A 17269-nucleotide genomic window follows, 5' to 3' on the forward strand; every position below is an offset into this window, starting at 1 on the left:
TTCAATGCCTCAAATTTGGAGGTACTTCAGATTACAGCAAACAAATTTACTAGAAATGTGCCTTCTTTGGAAAAGCTGCTTAACCTCAAAATATTTACTACTTTTGAGAACAACTTGGGAAGTGGAGAAGTTGATGAATTGAGTTTTATATTCTCATTGACCAATGCCACCATGTTAGAGGTTTTGGTACTAGAAAAACAATTTTGGGGGTGTCTTACCCGAATGCATCGGTAACTTGTCATTGACCCTAAGAATGTTTGTAATATCTCAAAATAAAGTAGTTGGAATGATTCCGAGTGGGATCTTGAATCTTGTCACTTAGAAGTATTATACTTGCAAGAGAATCAAGTGTCAGGTAACATTCCACCTGCTATCGAGTTGAAGAGACTTGATCTATCGAGAAACAATCTCTCAGGCAACATCCCATGTTCACTTGGAAAGTCAACATTGTTACTTCAACTGGTTTTGTGGGGAAATAACCTTGGTGGAAGAATCCCATCAAGTCTAGCCAATTACAAATGTTTGGTCACACTCGACATTTCTCATAACAATTTCAATGGTTCCATACCCATAAAGATCTTTGGTCTTTCATATTTAGCAATTCGCCTAGATTTGACGGCCTTGTTTGCATTCAAAACCCAACTCAATTCATCTCATCTTATCCTTACAACTTTTCTAAATTTCCACACAAAATATAATAAACAATTCAACTTTTTCAAATCCCAAAACAACTTTTTTAAATTTTCATACAAAATATAATAAATTATTCAATTTTTATTCTACTATTTACAAACCATCTCAGCCCATCTCAACTCATCTCTGAATCCAAATTACTCACGGTCTAACGGGTCCTCTTCCCATGGAAGTTGGAAATCTTCAGAATCTTGGTCAATTATATATCTCAGATAACATGTTATATGGTGAAATTCCTAGCAGTCTTGGCAGTTGCATTAAGTTGGAAATTCTAAGCATGGGAAGAAACTCCTTCCAAGGAATTGTTCCGCCAAGTTTTGGCTCTTTGAGAGGACTGCAAGAATTAAATCTTTCTTGGAACAATTTATCGGGAAAAATCCCTGACCTTCTTGTGGATATGAAGTCCTTCCACTTCTTAGATATATCATACAACAATTTTGAGGGGTCAATGCCAACAGATCGCATTTTCAAGAATTTAAGTTCAGCTTTAGTTGCAGGGAATAATAAACTATGTGAGGGAATTCCTGAGATGTACTTGCCTACATGCAACTTCAAAGAGCCTGGCAACTTTGAAGGATCAGTTACTTCGGTGCTGTACCTTCTGTTTGTTTCATGGTTGAGAAAGAAGCAAAAAGTGTCAATATCAAGTTCTTCAAGAAATTTGCTTTTAAATTTCTTACAAAGTCTCCTAAAAGCCACATATGGATTTTCTTTAGCAAATTTGCTTGGAGTGGGTGGTTTTAGATCAATTTATAAAGGAGTTATTAATGAGAGTGGAACTATAATTGCTGTCAATGTCCTCAACCTCTTGCGTCATGGTTCCTTCAGAAGCTTTCTTGTTGAGTGTGAAGCCTTGAGAAACATCAGACATCGAAATCTTGTAAAATTTCTTACAGTTTGTTCAAGTGTTGATTATTATGGTAATGATTTTAAGGCTCTAGTTTATGAGTTCATGGTCAACGGAAGCCTTAAGGAATGGTTGCATCCAATTGGTACAGAAAATGAAGTGCATCAGGACCAAAGAAATCTTGATCTTTTTCAAAGGTTGGATATCGACATTGATGTCGCTAGTGCATTGGAATATTTACATTATCATTGTCAAACACAAATCATTCATTGTGACCTAAAGCCGAGCAATGTTCTTTTCGACGCTGAAATGATTGGATACTTGGGTGATTTTGGGATAGCAAGATTCTCTCCTGGAAGCAACTATAACTCTTCTACCACTCACTCTGGCACTACTGGATTAAAGGGAACTATCAGTTATGCTGCTCCTGGTAAAAAAACCTTTCTATCATTTCTTTGTTAACAGAAATGCCTTTTTTTTAAAAGAACTAGTGTTGCATTCTAATGTAGCGTGTGCTTCAAATTGCAGAGTATGGTATGGGAAATGAGGTGTCGACCCATGGTGTCATGTACAGTTATGGGATCCTTTTATTAGAAATGTTCAAAGGAAAGAGACCCACTGATGACATTTTTCAGTGCACTCTAATCCTACATTCCTTTGTCAAGATAGCTTTGCCTTAAGGAGTAGTAGAAATTGCAGATCCAAGTCTTTTTCAAGAAAGGGAAGAGGAGACTAGAGATAATAGACAAAATAACAACAATATTAAAAGAAAAAACATAACTCAAGAGTGCTTGGTTTTGATTTTTCAGATTGGAGTTGCATGTTCTCTTGAAGAGCCATAACAATGAATGGACATGAGAGATGTTGTAGCTAAGCTCAATTTAATCAGAAAAATGTTAGGTTCTACATATATCGTACGTACGTACAAAGTGGAGCACATAGCGGCAATTGAAAATATTTCCAACAATAATATTAGTAGCTCTTAAGAATAAAGTTTTGTTTTTAATTAGTTATATCCTTCCATTTCGTCTGTAAGTTTAAAAAATTCTTCTACACACACAAGAGTTGTACATACCCTTTTACTGATACAAGAGCTGAGAGTTGGTAGGTTATCAAAAAACATTCCTCAATGAGTAAAATAAGAACAATACAGCGTAAAATTATATCTATCTCGAAATGAACAAAGGTTAAGGCTCAATGTTTAGAGAAGAGAGATTGAAACTTTTGAATGAATGTTGTAAAACTTGCAATGATGTGCATATGCTCTTGTTGTTGTGTCTGCTATAAATTTGAAGATTTCAAATGAGCTATTTATAGGCATATGAGACTTCATTTTCAAATTTAAAAAGATTCACATGTCAAAAAGGAGCACTACTCACTTTTCAAAATTTTCAAATAATTTTTTTTTTTTTTTTTTTTTGTAATTGTCAAAGACAACATTATTCACTTTTTCAACCTAATCTTTTACTTTTCAAAATGAACATGATTTACTTTTCAAAAACTTCGAACATAATCTTTTACTTTTTACATATGACAAAATGAGCATGATTTATTTTTCAAAATTTTCAAACAAAATCATCTTCATTTTGCATATGTCAAAAAGAGTATCAATCACTTTTGAAAATCTTCAAACCTAATCTTTTACTTTTTGCATATGCCAAAAAGAGCATTATTTAATTTCAAAATTTTCAAATAAAATCATCTACCTTTTGAATATGTCAAAAATTGCATCAATCACTTTTGAAAAGTTTCAAACAAAATATGCACATGTGAAAGATGATAATCAATCTTTTTTCAAATTTTTTAAAATTCAAACTTTTAATCATATCATGCACATGTGAAAGATGACAATCAATCATATTTAAAAAATTCAAAATTCAAAATTTTAATTTTCAAATATGTCATGCACATGTAGAAAATGAAATTTGATACTTTATGAGAAAATATTAACTTTGAACCTTAATCCAATTTTGAATTTTATTAAGAGATGTACAAAATTACTCTAAGAGCTTTATTTGTAAGCATTTTCCCTTTCTTGCTCATGCTTGGTTCATTGATGTGCTTGGTTTCATTGTGTAAGTTTGAGATTTTTTTATGCTTGAATTCATTTGTTATCATCAAAATCCATATGTAGATATATAATTATATGAAGCTTTGAGACTTTGGGTTCTACACATCGTTTCATCAATTTAAATAAAGTTTTCCCTTCTCTTGAACCTCTCCATCTTGACTCTCTCTCGCTCACGGCTCTCACTCCACTCAGTCTGGAGGTTCACTGGTGGTCCAAAAATTGTTGTCTGGCAATCCCACAACATGAACATGCTCCTCGTGCGTCCCATCATCCTCGTTGGCCTTCGCTCGTCACTGTCACCATAAGCAATAAGTTTGAAACTCGGTTTCCCTTAGTTTTAATCTATATTCTCCTTATTATTTGCTATCTAACTTGTTTATCCATCTATGTATAGGCATTTCAAATGTTGGAGCAGATTTTTGAATCGTTTGGGTTAGGAGTGAATAGTAACAGGGAACCTATTTCCCACTTTGAGTGATCTATATATTTTGTTTTGTGTATTTTTTTCATGAAAAAATTTAAAAATTAAATTATTGTTCATTGAATATGTTGTTGTGACGTTGTTGTGATGTGAATTGTGGAAAGATGAGTGAACTAAAATCTAGATTTGAGAATCTTAGACTTGTGATATTTGCCATGTCAAACTAGCTACTATGTAATTGTGGATTTTATTTTTGTGTTTGGAACATGTGTTTTGTTTTGTTTTCCGTTTTGTAGTTGTTTTTGTCTTTTACATGTTAGATGGATTCTTCGTCAACTCCATTTGATGTCGACTCAAATGAACCGACCACAAACTTGGGAGATAATTTGAGAGATACCCAAACATTAGGACCCTCGAGTGCCCTACCCACAATACTTATCTACATCCTAAGAAACGGAAAGGGAATGATGTGTTAGTAGTTTGGGTTCATTTTAAGAAGTTAGGGGGTTGCCCCGTAGATGAGCTAAGGCGAAGTGTAACTATTAGGACAAGATGTACACTTGCTACTTAAAGGTGAATGAGACTTCAACCATGCAAAACCATTTGTCTGGATGTCCAAAAAATCCTCCTAAACGTAGGTCATTTGATAGGTACCAAATAATATTGGTGGTTGAACACTTGAAGAGAGGGGGCAATGATAACCCTTGTAACACACAAGTATAGTGAAGAGGTTGTGAGTTTGGTGATTACATAAATGATAATTATATATGAGTATTTAGAGTTGTGGAAGGGCGAGGGTTTAAGAAGTTGTGTTGGTCTCTTGAACCTCGGTTTTAAATGTCAGGTTGCGTTGTGGTTGCAAGAGATTGAATGTAGTTGTTTGCCTTGAAAAAGGGAAAGTTAAAAAAGTTTTTTAAAGATGGCATGAGAATTTTATTGACTACTGATATATGGATATCGATACAAAATCTTAATTATATGTGTCTAACAGTACATTTTATTTATAGGAATTGGAAATTGCACAAAAACAATTCTTAATTTTTGTTTAATTCCTAATCATCGATGGGAGACTATTAGGAGGTATGTTGAATCGTGCTTTCTTGATTGGGGCATTAAAATGATATTTACCGTAACTATTGATAATACAAGCTCAAATAATCTTGCAATTGAATATTTGAGATAGTTTTTGATAGGGAATATGCTGGGGGATAACATATGCACATGAGATGTTGTGCTATAAGGGTTTGAGGGAGTGTCATAATCCATCATAATGGTTCATAATGCGATTAGATATGTGTGTTTCTACCCTACAATATTAGAGAAGTCTAAGAGATGTGCAAAGAAAGAATAAACTGATTGTAAGAAAATATTGTTTCTTGATGTCCCAACTCGATGAAACTCAACATATTTGATGCTAGATGCATATGAGAAGTTTGAGAAGGTTTTTATGTAGATGGAGAGTGAGAATTACAATCTCCTCTCTTACTTCGTTGATGGACGCACATGGCCTCCTAAAGTTGAGGAGTGGGAGACAATGCAGATATTTGTAATGTTTTTAGAAATTTCTTATGATATGACTATGAGATTTTCTTAATCTTTGTATGTCTAGGCGAGCACCAATTCTTAGAAGATTTGTTAACTCCAAAAAGAGTTGATTAGGGCGAGTCAGAGTGATAACTATTGTTTGATGAGCATGGTCACAAGCATGAGAAGGAAATATGATAAATATTGGGAGTCCTTGGATAGGCTGAATTTGTTTATGTTGATTGCAGTTGTACTTGAACCATGTAGTAAGTTAGGGCATCTTAGTTTCTACTCGAAGAAAATTCATGATGAAACTTGGACTGAATATTGTGTGTTGAGTGTGAGACAATTGTTAGTGTATTTGTTGGGCCGGGCCCCGTATCTGGCCCACTAGGCCAATTTACCTGCCCCATATGGGCTCGGGCGCAGGCAAGTTTAAGAAAATAAACCTGAAATGAGAACAGCGCAATTCGTTGGTTGTACCCACTAGCCTGAAGAAGAGAACATTCATTGGCGAGGGAAGTAGTTTGGGTGTCCCTTAGAAGTTCATGTCTAGGATGGGAGGACGACTGCCAACTACCCCTAGAGCACACATGGGAGGACTGATGCCAGTGTGCGGTAGTTGTCATAGGCTCATGAGGGAGATTTTCGTCCAACTCTGATCTTGTGTTATCACTGTAGGCAGACAAAACACTATGCCAAAGATTTCCCCAGGCAATTTTGATGCAACGAGTAGGAGAAGTCAATGAACCTTACAAGGCAAACTGTCTGCCTTCACTCTAGAGAAGTCAATGAAGACACTCTAGAGACCCATGAAGCAGGCATCATCACCGGTGCAAAACCTCAACCTGCGATTGATTAGTCATATTCCCAGGAACGTTGTATAAGTAGTAAATTGGTTGGCCGTTACAAGATGAGTTAGGATATAGCATTTTTGCATGAGTATAGTATTTGTCTTGGGTGCCACCCATCATTTGTGTCCATTGCTTTCGCCAAGATGATTGGTCTTCGGATGGATTTGGTGGGATAAGAACTCTCAATAGCATTATCCAACAGAGAAACGATGTTCTGTACCAAAAGCATTAAGGAGTGCCCCTTATAGATAGGTGGAGTCCTATAGGAGGCGAACCTAATAGTATTTGATTTGTTGGGATTCGATGTCATTTTAGGTATGGAATGGTTGTTTAGCCACTTTGCGAGTATAGATTGCCAGTAGAGGATAGTGAAATTATGCATACTTGGAACGAAAGATCAGACCTTCCGAGAAAGCAAGTTAAAGTCAATTCCAGATACGATCAAGGATATACCAGTAGGAAGTGAATTTCTAAAGGTGGTCAAAGAACTATCAAGATTGGCCCCTCCTAGAGAAATCAAGTTCTCGATTGAGATAGAACCAAGGATAGTTCCAGTACACAAGGCGCCCTATAGGATGGCACCAAACGAACTAAAATAATTGAAGATCCAACTATGGGAGTTGTTAATGATGGGGTTTATCAAGCCTAGTATCTCATCTTAGGGAGTACCAGTGCTATTCGTGAAAAGGAAGGATGGAACCCTTGGGATGTGCATCGATTATCAAAAACTGAATAAGTCAATCATAAAGAATGGGTACCCACTACGAAGGATAAACGATTTGTTTGACCAGCTGCTAGAAGCTGCAGTGTTTTCTAAGATTGATCTTAGGTCAGGATATCACTAATTGAGGATTAAGGAAGGTGAAATAATAAAGACATGTTTTTGAACAAGGTATGGCCATTTTGAGTTTATAGTGATGCCCTTTTGGTTAGCTAACGCCCTAGCGGCTTTTATCGACACTATGAATAGGGTGTTTCTGCCATTCGTGGACTTGTTTGTAGTAGTGTTCATAGATGATATAGTATTCTATTCTGTGAGTGCTGGAGATCATGAGGATCATTTAAGATTAGCTTTGGGGAAACTCAAAGAGCATCAATTGTTCACCAAACTCAACATGTGTGAGTTCTGGCTAGAGGAAGTAAAATTCCTTGGTCATGTGATATCCAAGGAAGAAGTCGCAGTTGCCCAAAGTAAGATTGAGGCAGTAGTGGAATGGCAACAATCTACCTCGGTGCACGAGGTGACGAGTTCTTTTAGCTTAGTTGGTTACTATTGAAAGTTTTTGGAAGGGTTCTCTAGGTTGTCAAGCCCTCTCATAGTGTTAACTAAGAGGAATGTTAAATTCGCTTGGACTAACAAGTGTGAGTGGAGCTATGAAGAACAAAAGAGGAGATTGACCATGGCCCCTGTTCTAGCTTTGCTCAAGCCTCAGAAACCATTTGTGGTGATTAGTGACACGTCAAAGTATGGATTAGGTTGCATCCTAATGCAAGGACAGAGAATAGTGGCTTATGTGTCCAGGCAATTGAAGGACCATGGAAAGAACTATCCTACTCATGACATGGAACTGGCAGCAGTGGTGTTTGTCTTGAAGATTTGGCGGCACTACTTATATGGTGAAGAGTGTGAGTTATACATAGATCACAAGAGTTTGAAACATCTCTTTAACTAAAATAATCTCAAAATGAGGCAACGGGTATGGTTGGAAACCATTAGCGACTATCAGTGTGAAATCAAGTATCATTCAGGAAACTCAACTTAATCATCAATGCACTAGGTCGTGAATCGAGAGCAAAAGTCGTGGGAGATTCAATAGAGGTGCACTCACTTTTGGAAGGGATGAAACACCTATTGATAAAGGATTTGCCACTGGAGGAAATCCTAAATTCCATATAATAATTGAGAGTAAGCGAATTTGATGAGCTAAAGGATTAGCAGAAAAATGATCAAAATTTGTTAGAAATTCGACAAAGTATGCGAACATAGGGGACCTCTACATTTTAGTTTGGTCGAGGATGGAACCCTATTGTATAGGTGCCGAAAAGTAGATCCGGCTAATTCAAAAACTATAGAACGAATACTAGTCGAAGCCCATTCCTAACCATATTTGATACACCCTAGAGATATGAAGATGTACCAAGATCTTAGGAAAGGGTTCTAGTGCGAAGGAATGAAGTAGGACATCGCCCACTTTATTCAAAGATGCACTGCGTGTCATAGGGTGAAAGCCGAGCATCAAAGACTGATTGGGAACCCATAGCCCTAGCCTATTTCAAAATGTAAATGAGAAGACATCACCATGAATTTTGTGGTTAGGTTACCCCAAACCCCAATGGTAAGGACGCCATATGGGTAATTATAGATCGGTTGACTAAGAGTGCCAACTTTTTATACGTCACTACTACACATTGAGATAGTTAGGTTACACGGAGTTCCCAATGCTATAGTACCAGACCGAGATTCAAGATCTATGCCTTATTCTTAGAGGAGTTTACCAAAGACGATGTGCATTAAGCTAAAATTTAGTAGTGCTTACCATACCCAAATCGACATACAGTCGAAAAGAAGCACTCAGACGTTGGAGGAAATGTTGAAAGCATGTATATTGAACTTTAAGGGACCTGAGAAAGTCAGGTCCCACTTATTAAGTTTGCATATAATAACACTTATTTGACAACCATCCAAATGGTTCCCTACGAGGCATTGTAAGGGAGGAAATGTAGATGGCCGATATGTTGGGATGAAGTAGGAAAAGTAGAGTAATTGGACGAGAGATCATCCAAGAGTTGAGAGAACAAGTCATACTCATACAAGCAAGGATGGCTATTACTCAAAGTAACTAGAGAAGCTATGTTGGCATAAAAAGAAGGGAGTTGACCTTTTAGGAATATGACTAGGTGTACCTCAAGGAATCGCCTATTATGGGAGTTAAGAGATTTGGGCTAAAAGGGAAATTAAGCCCCGAGGTACACTGGACCATACCAAGTAATGGAAAGGGTAGGCCTAGTAGCGTATCAATTTGCATTACCAATTGAATACGAAGGGATTCACAACGTGTCTCACGTTTCCTTGTTAAGGAAAAGTTTTAGGAATTAGCAACCTTGAGTAATTATTTTGGATCTAATTCCACTACAACTGAATCTCACTTATTTATAAAGACCAATACAAATCTTAGACTTGAAGAAGCAGAGATTACGGTCTAAATAAGTGAGATTGCAGTCTAAATTCGTATCGTAGTGTGGATCTAAAGGTCCAGGGGACATGCAGAAAACAAGGGGTATACCGAGTAACATAAATGGGTCACACAAGAACATTTTCCATATTTATTCGGGTCGTAATGAGTTTGCCGTAATGCATGAGGCAAGGGTAAATAAGTCAAATCTAGGGCAAGAGTAAGGCTATAGGTAAGCCTCCAATTTACTCCTCTGGACCACAACACTTACAACCCTCTGTACCAGAACCATGGTGTGAGAGAAAAGGACTACCCAAAGGGTTGCAATGCTGCCTAAAATAATTCATCGGTTTCTAGAAGAACAGCATGAGTCGGTGAGATTAGAAGTCAAACGAAGAAGAATGGAGGAGGAATGCCACCAAGATGAAGAGAGTTCTCGGAGGCCTAGAATCTTAATATCAGAAATGCTGAACCACGATGGCATAGTCATGGCACAAGGAGGCGAGAAGTGAGTATTGCTAGAACTAACAAGCAAAATGAGGACTAGGGTGAGGATTCACCAATGTCCTATGAAGTAAAATCTAGCGAAGGAGCTAGGATATGAGAGAGCCCAACCGGCGGAGAATGTCGAAGAAGCAAATGGAGGAGACATGAGAATATATATCATATCCCGATATAAGATGGTGAAGGTCAGCTTGCTAACCCAGAGGTGATCGGCGGAATCGACGGATCCCCGTCTACATCTCCTCCCTTGGAAGGCCATACAAGGGAGAGCCATTCCTGAATTTCAAGGATGCAATTCCTTGTAAGGATCGGAGGATGTGAGAACCGCACTAGCACAAGGAGACAGACCACCAATCAAGTGAGAGTGGAAGGCAAAGATGAGGAGCCACTCTAATGGTTTGGTGAAAGATAGATGTGGGTGCACCAAAGTGAAACTAGTCCATTACATGGATGAGCAAACACTTTGTAGAAAGCCTGGCAGACATGATATGGGTTCTGGCGATTTGGGTGAGAATACTTCGACAAGAAATGAGAATAATAGGGAAGAACAGACCCTTAGAAGACGATATCTATATTATTGTGGACAGAGAGATTGGGGCTTTGACTACTCATTTATTTCTTATCCTATGTTCGCAACTGAAAGTGAATTAGATTTTGGCCAAAATATAACGTATTGCCCTTCTAGGTTCCCGTAATACAGTGATGTAGAAATATTGTGGTGGCAGGGGTAGCTTAGTCATAGGTGAAAAGGGTGGCTCACTCTGTCGGGAGTTGGAACATATTTAAAGATAAGGATGATTATAAATAATACTAGATCATTATAAGCACTACGAAATAATTGGTGGGACCCACAACTATCAAATCCCTAAAAAAGTTAACCATCTAATCTCTCTTCTAAATTCAAACACATAAATTTTTAAAAACCAACTCATCTTAACTCAACAATCTCACTACTATTCACAACTCATGTCATCTCAACTCACTATCCAAATATCTCTAAATCATGTTAAGGTTTAAATAATAATGAATCCATGTTCAGCAAGACAAAATGCATAAAACACTTGGATGCATGTACAACATATCCAGTTTAAATGAGGATACCATCAAATGAGATGCATGATATTCTATTCCATATGTACAAAGCACTTTATGTTAGCACATTTATGTCACCTAAAAATCGTTGAGTGACATTACAACAAAGGAAGCAGCCAAATAGTGACCATTAATTGTAGCAAAGGACCAACAATAAGAACTATCATCTTTTATGTGTTTTCAACTCCTTTAAAACGTGAAGAAAAACACCTGAAAACATATTTGAGATAAAGAGAAATATATATTTGTTTTGTATTTTGGAGGAACGTTTTTCTAAATCAATTTTTACAAGAAAGTGGTTTTCATAAAGGACTATGTTGTAAATCGGGTCTTTTACATCCAAGGAATAGTCATGTCTCTTTTCAAATAGGGCTTTGTAGGGTTACACCCTTTTAGATACATTTCTCATCTCATCGAGTTTTTTAAAGAAAGAAAATAAGCTTCCAGAACGTTGTTCAAGGAAATAGGAGAAAATTAAACAAAAAGAAAAAGAAATGCAAGAATGTGGTGAGAGTTTCCCTCTGTTTTACTTCAAACCACATCTAGAAGTAGCAAGAACCACAAACCACAAACCACAAACCACAAACACATAGTTGACCACGAAAACCCACAAATCACGACCCAGCCACAAAGCAAGAACCACAAACTACAAACCACAAATCAGTGTACAGCCACTAGTATATCAAAATCATGGAATCAAAACGAATAAGCGCCAAATCTGCTGCGATTTATTTCACTTTCGAACATGTAATATTGTTGTTCGAACTAACAAATAAGAATATTCTTTGGAATATTTTTCAAATGTAGACAGCCTCAAAGAGTATTTTCATAACACTATTCGACCAGTGCGTTCAAATGACGTATTTTCACGTTTGAATAAACAAACATTCAGAATATTTGACGCGAAGTTTCCCTCCAAATACATTCCATGAAATAAAACCGTTCGAACGGTTCCGTTATTGAGTTCGAACTAATGTATACAATATTTTAATATTATATGGTATATAATATATATATATATATACTGTAGCTTATATTTTATATTATAATTGATAATATATAATATACTTTTGTTCTAATAGTTAATATAATACTTATACTATATACTAACTATTAATATATAGTACTTATTAATATATATATACTTTTGGTCTTCTAATTTTGCACTATATATTATATAACTGACTATCTTGTAATATAAAATATAATAAGTATAATTATCATAACTTATAATAGTAACTAGAAACTATAGTAACCATAGTAGTTATAATAGTTATGATAACTTGTATAGTTATCCTAACTTTTAATACTTACACTGTAGTAGCTATATAACTAATAGTTGCTATATATATATATATATTAACTATATTAATAAAACTAATAACTACTATAGTTAATAACTATTATAACTATATAGTAACTATATATAATACTTACACTGTAGTAGCTATATAACTAATAGCTACTATATCTATATTTATATAAATTGTATTAACTTGTATAGTTATCATAACTTATAATAGCTATAGCTATATAGTAACTATATATAATACTTACACTATAGTAGCTATATAACTAATAACTACTATAGCTATATTTATATTAATTATATTAACTTGTATAGTTATCATAACTTATATATAGTAGCTATATAATTAAGCCATTGTAATTATACTAAGTACTTAGTATGTACTTAGTATGTACTTAGTATAATAGAATAAATATATTTACAAATAATATACTAAATATATTACTTAAAAGTATTATAATGCTATTATTAGTTTTTTTTTTTTTATACTTTTGTACTTTGTAATATTAGTATTATTATATATTACTATTAGTAATATAATTATAAATATAATGCCACAGTCATTGTATACCAAGTTCGATTACAATGAAACAAAACTCTCACATTCGAACTAGCAGCCACCGAGAGCCTCAGAGTTCGCCCCTTATCTCCTCCGCGAAAACCGCCACTCAACCGCCATAGCAACCCCACATTTGAACTTCTAAGAGGTATGAGTCAATTCTCCATCTCTATTATTTAGTGTTTTGCAAGAATGGGTTATGTTTGGGGGGAATGGATTTTGAATCCGAAATCCTCCCATTTTGGTGTATTTCGTAGAAATAACATCAAAATAATCGATAGAAATGATTGGGTTTCACTTCTTAATCATTTCTACCGATTAAAACAAAGGATAACATCTAAATAGGAAGTTTTTCAGTTCGGAGTTGAGTTGACTTAGACATGGCTGTTTGGCTTATTTTCGTTTGAACCTTTCAAACTCTCAGTTGCCAAACAACATTATTTATGTTCGAACAAAATAAATTTGTTCGAATGAACAAAGATTGCCGGTTCAAATGAATAGAACAATCCATTCGAATAGATTTTACTAGTTCAAACAGAATATGTTCCGTTTGAACTAGTTATTTCAATTCAGTTCAATATAATATAATTATTCATTAATATAATTTAAATATTATGGTTAATTATATTCTTACTTTCCTTATGGTTAAACAGTATATCAATGGCATCCAATGGAAGAAAACGTGCGAGAAATCAGCCGAGCCAAAGTAGTGGAGCAGCTCATGCTCAGGAGACGAGGCCTATACTTGTCGAGCGTCTAGTCATTTTGTCTGACTTCTCCGATCTTTCATGAGAGGGATGGAGCATATAAACCATCTTCACCGAGCAGAGATGGATACCGATCTGTGAGCAGCGACAGACTGCATATCCAGAGATGGTCAGTGAGTTCTACTGTGCCATAAGAGAACTTGGCACTGATGCTCTGTTCTACACCTTATCTGTTCGGGGAGTGAGTATTAATTTCTCTCTTCGCATTATTGTTGAGTTTCTCCTTGACATCCTGCGCATGGCCGACGCATATCTTGCAGTGGCTACACGAGGACTAGCAGCTGCACCATTTGATTCCAACACACCGGCCGCTTCCTCAACGCTAGCCCCGAATGTAGATTCGGATGCTAGTGAGGATGGTAGTGAGGATGAGGATCTACCTGGTGATTGTCTCACTGATGATCAGGTGCCTCAGCTACTGTGAGACCCATCGACTTCTCCATATGATGGGAGCAAGGTGATCTGACAGGCCGATTGTATAGCATTTTTCATAATGCTTAAGTTGATTGTTGGCTATAACATCAATCCAAATAAACACAAGACTAATTTCAGGATCGATCGAGCCAGATTCTTGCTGCGGATAGCATGGGGGATCCCATTGATCTAGCATTGTATTTATTCCTCTGCATTCGATTGGAGTCACGTTTTTCCAGTAGAGGTAGTCTACCATTTGCACTGCTGATATCTAACCTCCTACTCCGATCGGGGTTTACAATGTCGGCTACTGAGTGGAGGTCGCCACAGATGTGACCCCTTAACAAGATCACATTTAGCAAGAGCAAGGGGAACTTGCGGAAGACTGCACCAGAACAGTCTAGTGATCCTCCCACAGATCCAGCTTCTAGTAGTACTGCTGCTGTTAAGAGACAGCCTCCTGGGACTACTTTGGATCAGGTACGAGTTCTGTTTGTGGAATTCACTGAGACCATCATAGATAAGTTTAGGAATCTGGAAGGAAGTATTAAAATGTTGCAAGAGGATGTGGATCTACTTAGGCAATAGTGATCATTTTAGTTATTATTTTATTTTTTTATGTTGTATTGAACATTATATATTTGAGATGTAATTAATGTATAGTTTTTATTTTTCGTGTTTACTACTTTGTTTATTTTTTTCGTTTTACTTGTCGTTCATGATAATATAAAAGATGATACTATCTTTAAAGTTGTATTTATATAAATTTAACATAAAAGAAATCCCTATAAAGTTTTGAAGTTAATTACATAAAATTAATTTATAAATTTATAAATATTTTAATTCACTGCAAATCATAATATATAATATATACACATTTTTATATTTTGAAAATGATAACAAATTAATAGAAAAAAATATTTATTACTTTAATAGAAAAATATATGCACAAATCCATACTAATAAAAAAATTAATTTGAAAAATGTTCGTTCGAACAGCTTATATACTGTTCGAACATATATTAATTCTATGTTCGAATCTATTTTGTTCAGTTCAAACGATTTTGCTTTTTTGATACGATTTTATTCATCACAAAATATCTTGTTCGAATGGATATTTCTCCGTTCGAATGAATTTAGTAGCTCAGGCATTTTTTGAGATGAAATGTAAATTTTGTCTTCAAAAATGACTTTTAGAGATGAAATTTAATTCGTATCTAACAAATTTCGTCCATAAAATTCAAATTTCTTGTAGTGTTCGGTCCATCTTTGTCAATTATATATAACATATGATAAGGGACTGAGTATGAAATGATAATCAGTGTTGTATGTATTTGCTTGTAAACTTGACCATATACGTTGAATGAATAGTAGGCCGGTCGCCAACCTTTTATTCAATGGATGTTTTTGTTTTTTGTTTTTTGTTTTTTGTTTTTTGTTGCATTGTATTAGAATTCCTTCAAAAGTATATTGGACAAAATCAGCACAGTAAAGTAGTTCTATATGTATGAAATCCCATCATGTGAAGGAAATTCAGTACTACGTACCAAACTAATTATTTAATATTTATTGATGTTGATAGGAATTAGGGTGGTCATCATTCAAAGCATAGGTGGTCATGGATTTATTATAGAAAAATATTAATTGAACCGATAAAAATAATTAATTAAATTTTTTTATTTAATTTTACTTAACGATTAAGAAAATAAATATTACAAAATTTATATATATTTTTTAAAAATATAAAGATGTATAAAAACTTATTAAAAAAAATACATTAACACTTATCGGTCGAATTCTTCGGTTAAAGATTTTGTCCTTGTAGCCCGGTCCTAATAAGCTTTAGGCATCTCTCTTCTCCTTCTTTCTTCTTTCTTCTTCCCTAATTTCCTGATCTGTTTTTCTTAATGGAGAATAATATATATTTTACGAAAATCATTTTTACAAATTAGTTTATAGAACAATAAGTTTTTTTTTTTTTTTTTTTTTGTTAGTTTGTCATTTGATACTATTTTTCTAAAAGCACTTTTTGGTAGTTGGTGCCTTTAATTAATCTTTAAATTGAATGTAATTTTTTATGATAGATGCAGGATTAATATTGCGTCAAATTATACTTCAAAAATAATTTTTTATATATTAATTAAATAATGTTAAATACAAAATTAGTTTATGTGGCTTGAATAATTAAAATAACTTTCCCCTTTATATATTTTTAATTAATCGTTTTACTTTGCGTGCTTTAAAACATTCCTCTTTTGCATCTCTGGTGGATCATGTGTTGCAAGAAGCTGATGTACAGACAAAACCATTTATTGAGAGAAGTTGCTAGCTCTGCTCCGGAAGAGGTAGTTGAAGTGTGGCCAAGAAAAAAGAAAATGACTTTTCAATTTGGAATGGAAGGGGAGTTGGAAACAAATATATACTCTCTTTCGTAGTTATTTTGGAACTAATGACATCTTTGGTTATTAATACAAACAAATAGATTAAAAAAAAAAATAGTACTCTTAGGGTTGTTCATATAGGTTGGATTGGTCCGAAACCTGAGCAATCGGGTTCATCGGAGAGGTCATCGGCCCGGGTTATGTCCGATCCGATAACCCAAATTCCCTACCATCCAATACCCGAGCACTAGGTCTAAACTCGGAACTCAATTTAGATTAAAAAAAAGAAGAAGAATTTACATGATTTACTCGTGTACGTAATCTGAGGATTTCTTTTTTGGTTGATTGCATGTAATCTCTAATGATTTACTAGTGTGATACTATGAAGGGATTGTCTTTTGGGTTACAACTTACAAGCAAATAATTTACATCATAGTGATTAATCCCCAGTGTAAATTTTTCCTTCACATTTTAAGCTTCCTTCATCTGTTGGAATGCCTTCCGAAAAGAGAAACAAAGATATTTCTTCAAGGGAGAATACAACTATGCTAAACACCTTTCAACATAAAAATGGGCTTTACATATGCGCCTTTTATTAGAACCATTAATTGCCAAATTGAAAGAGCAAAGAAATAAAGAAAGCAAAAACCAAAAGAATCT

General features: G+C 35.0%; 1 protein-coding gene across 1 annotated transcript; it reads left to right on the top strand.

The window, feature by feature from the left end:
* Positions 1-910: 910 nt before the first annotated feature.
* On the top strand, positions 911-2220 carry LOC121240892 (probable LRR receptor-like serine/threonine-protein kinase At3g47570). Its single transcript, XM_041138414.1, has 2 exons — positions 911-1970; positions 2069-2220. Exons 1-2 carry the CDS (start codon positions 911-913, stop codon positions 2218-2220), a joined length of 1212 nt encoding a protein of 403 aa, XP_040994348.1.
* Positions 2221-17269: the final 15049 nt, after the last annotated feature.

This window comes from Juglans microcarpa x Juglans regia, chromosome 7S (genome assembly GCF_004785595.1).
Source record: "Juglans microcarpa x Juglans regia isolate MS1-56 chromosome 7S, Jm3101_v1.0, whole genome shotgun sequence".
NCBI lineage: Eukaryota > Viridiplantae > Streptophyta > Magnoliopsida > Fagales > Juglandaceae > Juglans > Juglans microcarpa x Juglans regia.